Here is a 6,196-nt window from a genome sequence, read left to right on the forward strand (position 1 = left end):
ATGTTTGTTTCCTCAGCAGGTATCTTCTCAAATAATGGAGTATTTTATTCATCTTTGCACTGTCAATACCTTGGACAGTGCTTGGCAGATAGAAGGATCCAGTAAATATTTGCTGAATGAATGAGGGGATGGACTTCTTTCAATGTTAGAAGAAACTGTAAAACAATCAAACAAATCCAAAATGAATTAATTTGCCAGTCTTGCTACTAAGAAAATCGGATTTAAGAATGACACCTCAGAGAGGCCTAACCTGTGGATCTGAATTCACTGAGTATCTAAAACAGGTAAGTTCAACGGCCAGCAGGTAAGAAACGCACAGTGAATGTTCTGCCTGTCCCTTTCCATCACAGGTTTTAAATGTTACAAGGAATATTCCTTACCGGACATGCAAAATCCCCAATAACAGGGATTATTACATGCTGGATTTGCCACATCTGACATCTAAAGAAATACTTATATCAAATTCAAGCTAGATACTGGGTTCAGCGATATTCAGAAGAAAACTACCAGAATCCTTCAGGGGAAGATAGGGTTCCAACCAAGTTCTGATCACAGTTGAGGAATTAAAGCCGACTCAGAGCATCAGTGCAGATCAGATGAGTCTCTCACGCTAGCCACCAAATGGGTGGTGCACAATAGTGGGGGAGCCACACGAACCTGGCATCGTCACAGGCAAACGGAGGGGATGCTACAGTGGGATAAAAGACATGTTAGGTGTGGGAGCTGACAAGTCTTTTGAAGTTATCTGTCTTCTCACTGGCGGTTGATGAGAATCCACATTAAAGCATGAGACTAAGAAACATGGAAGTATATTACTGCCTAAAGTAAAATTTTTATCTTAGTAGTTGTTTACCTGATCTTGCAAAAGTATTTTCTAGTCATGATTTTTACTTCTTCAAATTACAGTACTAGGAAGTCCCAAAAAATTATCAACTGAAACCCTGTAATCTTAGAAATAAAGAAACAAAGGTCTACAAGGACAAATGACTTGCCCAGGGTCACACTGGTGATCAGAGGCAGAGTCTGAACTCACACTTAATTCTCCAGTCTCCCCAACTTAACAGTTCATCCTAACACACACACACACACAATAAACAGAAACACCCACATAGTTATATACTTACTTTGCAGCATTAGAAAAAACTAAGATTGTTCAGAAACATACTAAGAAAGTATAAGTTAACTAAAAAGACTAGCCCAGGAATAAGGCACTCATGTTTTCTGAATGACTCCCTAAAACACCAAATCCCCATGACTATGCTTATATTTATCTTAATACAAAGCATGATGGCTAAGAGCATGGGTCTGGAGTAAGAGATTGCTTGTAACCCCCCAATTCCAGCTCTGATATTTAATTAGTCATATAATCATGGACAAATTTGTTTCACCTTTTAAACCTCCGTTTCCTCAACTGTAAAACTGAAAAAACACAACTGACTGGTGTGGTACCTATGAGGATTCAACAGATGATGGCTGTCAAGGCTTTGCCCAGGTCCTAAGATTCACTCAGTAATTTAGCTATTACTATTTCTGCCTACTAATCTCTGTGCTGTCTACAAAAGTGCCCCAACAAATGCTTTCTGTGTATTTCCCTCCTCTCTTCTACCTTTCTCTCTCTCTCTCTCTCTCTCACACACACACCCAATTATCCAACCCCCAAATCCCAAGCCCAGTTTTTGTTCTTTTGAACAGAGTACAGAAGACTAAGAACCCTATTCAAGAAATTCTTTTTGCTTTTCTTTTTTGGAGATCAAACTCTTATCCCAAATTAATTTTTAAATTCTACAATGCCCAGTGCCAATAATGAGAACTTAGAATTTAAACACACAAATTGTTTTCTGGTTCTCACACTTTTCTATTCCTTTGAACAAGACAGGTTTGGTTGCCTAAATTCTGCAAAAAGGAAAAGCAATTGACTCAGAAAGAAAACGAATCCCCTTGCTATCCACTGACTACCCTTTTGGTGTTAAGGCACAAAGGATGCGCTCAATTTCATTTATGGTGACAGTGAGAGCAAATTATTCCCAAGCTTTATTGTACATTTATGTTTTAACTCTACTGGAACCTGAAATTAACAGATTATAAAAGGTCCCTTTTCCCTGCATGTAATCATGCTTCAAAGGACTCCCCCTTCCCCACATTCCTTAAAATGCCTTGGTATACTTAGTATACTGGCAGGAGAGTGTTACTACTTCTTAAAATCAAAGATCTGACCAACTTGTTTATTTCCTAAAACAATAATTTAAGAAGCTAAATCCTCTCATATAAATTCCTTTACTAATTAATCATGTCTAGGATGCTCACTGGACAACATTAAAGATACATTTACATACATTCATTTTAATAGTCAAACAAGAGATGAGATGGCATCACCAACTCGATGGACATGAGTTTGAGCAAACTCTGGGAGATAGTGAAAGACAGGAAAGCCTGGTGTGCTGCAGTCCATGGCGTCTAAAAGTCGGACACAACTGAGTGACTGAAATGAACTGACATCAAAACAAAATTTATTTCATTTTATTTAAATCTGAGTACTCTCTTTGAAGGTGTTACTGTCTAGGATCCTAGAGTTCTCTGAAATCTCAGCTGCAGAATATATAATTTCATTTGAAAATAAATCAATACTAGAACCAAATTATCTGATCATCTTTTTATAAAAGATTAAATAGCCACAAATTTTATTTTACCTGGATTAAAATGCATTAAATTACATTTCACTGACATAAGATAAAAAAAGCTTCATAAATATAATACTGCATTTTACCAGAGTGAGGTTATAAGAAGCCAAACCCAAAAATATTCCCTTTGGAACACAGAAACTGTTGAAAGTAATTTTAAAACTCTCTTGACATTTGATCCATTTTTTAAAAAAGTTTTTCCTATGAACAAAATCATTAATGGCTACTGAAAAACAAGCCCAAGGAATTATAAACAAAAAGTTAATGTTTCCAAATGCAATGCTACCTGGCTATCATTAATAAAGAAATGTTCATATACCTACATCCATCTATTTTTAAATTGTACATATTAAATTTAAATCTCCTAAAGTTATCCTAAATGAAAACTTGACCAGAAGACATAAAATGTGGTCAAAAGTACCTCCTGCCAGTAAACAACATTACAGTTTTTAATAAAATGTTCAAAGTTAATAAAATTTAGATGTTTTATTAAAATAGTAATTTATGAAAATAGAACTTTTCTTCAGAGAGATCAAAAAGAATTTAAGGTCACCAGAATTTTATAGAACAGATGACAGACTGGTCAAATGTACTACAATGTCTAACCTCATGGGATTGGGCATTTTATGAACATGCTCCAAATTACATAATACTGGGGGACAGGGAGGAGTATAAGGCTCTTAAAAACATTGTATAGGAAGTTAACAAGGATAATTTTTTAAATATGTACTTTATTACAGAGTAATACTTCAATGAGAAACATAATTAAACAAGAGTCAGCAGTACCTCCAGACAGTGATTTCTCAAATGTCACCCAACTATCCATTCCACTAAAAAGTACTTTTGAATACATGCAGCACCTACAGGATCAAGTTTTCAGCTCCCTATCTTTGCAGATACCAGTACTGCTTTATTGCTGCATACAAGCACTGAAACTTATTACATTCCAAACTAATTAGAATTACTATCTTCTTCCTTAGAGTCCATTTTAAGGTATTTTAGAAAGATACCCCAGTAAATCTAAGAAAAATATTGAATACATAGCTCCTTCCTTTTCCAATATTGAGAATACTGAAGTATTTATAAATATGGCTTCCCCCCAACCCAGGTAACTTCAGCTTTACGAATGGTTTCATTTTTTTAAGCACTAACACCGTTCTGAATATATCCTCCCATCTAATCTGTTGAAAAAAGCAATTATTTTAAACGTTAAACTGCAGCTTAACCAAACTAAGAGTGATGTTCAAGTAAACCTACTATGTTTATAATAAAATCTAAAGATTATATAAGCTTTGACGTCCTTTCCAGCCTTTTCCTATAGTGTCAAAGGTGAGAAACACAACATCCGTTTTTACAAGAGGAAAACTAGGAGTTAACTGATTATATTTCTCAACTAAGAAATGTCTTCTCTTTTGTCAACATTACAAGACATTCATCTACCGACAAAGGAAAAATGAACAGTTCACTTGCCGGTTTAGGAAACTAAACTGGGACCATTACCAGCCACAGACTTAATTATTTCTAGGTAAGAACATTTAAAGCAAAGAGACTATTTAAAGTTCCTTGCCAACTGCTAGACTGGGAGTGGGGGGGGCTCTGAATAAGACACCCCTATTAGTCACTCGCCTTTTTCCCCACCACCCACCCTGCACCAAATCCTCATTGTTCTAGGAAAACTCGCAGCTAATGATAGCGAAACAGCAACTGCTACGTTTCTGCCGCAGGTGATCGATCACCGGGAGGAACTCTTCAGAACCACACGGACTTGCTGCTTTCTTCCCCACAAATAAAACCGAAATGGGGTCTTAAATGCATCACCAACCTGTGCGAGGGAAACGATCCCAGGTTCCCTTCCGGGCTGATGGATGTCAGTTCGGAGGCGGGTAAAGGGTCCCCTAATAAATCGACCCCTCCCTCCAAGATCATTTAAGCTGACATTTTATAAGGAACATTTAAAGAAATCTGGCACCAAAGCCCTTGAAAAGTACAGAGCCCGTGGATCAGACGCTCCTCCTCCCTACGAGCAGCGCCCGGAGACCACTGGAGCGGCTCGCGGGGTGGGGGTGGGGGTCTCGCGCAGGCTCGGCCCCCTTCGGGCACCATGTCCTCCAGGAGCCCGGCCCGCGGGAGGCTGCCCACCTGCCCCGCCGACACTCACCCATCCTTCCGCTTGGCTTTGTAGACGTGACCGTAAGTGCCTCGGCCAACTTTGCAGCCCTCGTATTCAAACAGGTCCTCGACCCGCTCCCGCTCGCTGCTCAGCTTCACTTTAAAGTCATAGTCCATTGTCACGGCCGGCGGGGCCGGGGAGCTGGGGTCGCGGCGCCGCGGCGCGGGGGCGGGGGCCCTCCGGGAGGCTCCGGCAGCCGCGGCCCCCGGGAAGCCGCCCGCTCTACGCCCGGCGGCCGCAGCGCCGGCCCGGCCGCGGCGGCAGGAGCAAAAGGAGGCCCCGCGAGGGCGCCGGGGACATCCAGCGGGGCGGCGGGGCGGGGGCCGGCCGGGGTGGGGTGGGGGGGGGGACACACGCCGAGGAACCCGGGGGCGCAGGAGGGCGAAGGACCGGGGCTGGGGGTGGGGAGTGCGGTCGCTGCCCTTGTCCCCGCGGGCTCCGGGGCTCCGGCTCCTGCGCTCCGGCCGCGCGCTCGGCCCCCGCGGCGGGCGGCGGCGCGGCGGCTCTCCCCCGGAGGCTCGCGCCTAGCCGCGCTCACACACGCTCACGCTCGCTCCCTAAGTCGCTCGCTCCCTCGCTCGCTCTCCCGTCCACTCAGACAGAAAGGCAGCGCCGCACAACAGCCGGCACCTCCTCAGAGAGCGGAGGGCGGGGACTCGCGGAACGCGGCCGCGCTGTCGCAAAAACGTCGCGAAGACCCGGGCCGTTCGGCCTTCCCCGCCGCCCGCGCCGCGCACCGCTCCAGCCGAGCCTCGCTCCCCGAGGGGGCGCGTGAACCTAGCGCGGTAGCCGCTGCCCAGAGCAGCCGCCACCAGCACCACGTGGGCTGTCCCGGCGGCAGCCGGGGCTCCAGACTACAGCACCCAGAATGCACCGGCCGTCGCCGTGGCCGCCCCGCCTTCGGCTCCGCCCCCCGCGAGGGGGGAGGTGGGAGCGATGCACGATGGGATTCGTAGTCCAGAAGGAGGGGAGTCGGTTTCGATGACCACTTGGGAAATTTTTTTTTTTTTTTTAAACAGCGTTGTCGCTAGAGTCAGATTTGGGCCAGAAACTTAACTAGAGAAATTTAAGCGTGAGGGAGTCTAGTCTGTGTTAGAATCACATTTTGTGCCGCTTCCGAACTTCAGAGTTTAAAGGGCACTATCGTTATCGAAGAAAAATAAGTCTAATTATTGATCAACGGCTCACAGACTCGGGAAATCTCGTCATTCACGGTCTAATAAGGGCTGCACAGTGATAGCAATGTGCTGACACGCATTGCAAAGATCAGTAAAAGGGAGTCAGTTGGGAGTGGCCACGCTGCCCCTAGAAAGTGGCACTCTTGGGACAGACGACTGTCCTTTCAGAG

General features: G+C 44.3%; 1 protein-coding gene across 3 annotated transcripts in view; it reads right to left on the reverse strand.

The window, feature by feature from the left end:
• CDK8 (cyclin dependent kinase 8) overlaps window positions 1-5,161 on the reverse strand; it is a 71,851-nt gene extending 66,690 nt beyond the window's left edge. The window contains exon 1 of one of the 3 annotated variants that reach the window (XM_065902018.1): window positions 4,837-5,161. In XM_065902018.1, the coding sequence (XP_065758090.1) occupies window positions 4,837-4,964 (128 nt within the window). In that variant the 5' untranslated portion in view covers window positions 4,965-5,161. The remainder of the gene's footprint in view (window positions 1-4,836) is intronic. The other 2 variants (XM_065902017.1, XM_065902016.1) reach the window with 2 other exon arrangements.
• Window positions 5,162-6,196: the final 1,035 nt, after the last annotated feature.

The sequence above is a fragment of the Muntiacus reevesi genome, chromosome 11, assembly GCF_963930625.1.
Source record: "Muntiacus reevesi chromosome 11, mMunRee1.1, whole genome shotgun sequence".
NCBI classification, from domain to species: Eukaryota; Metazoa; Chordata; class Mammalia; order Artiodactyla; family Cervidae; genus Muntiacus; species Muntiacus reevesi.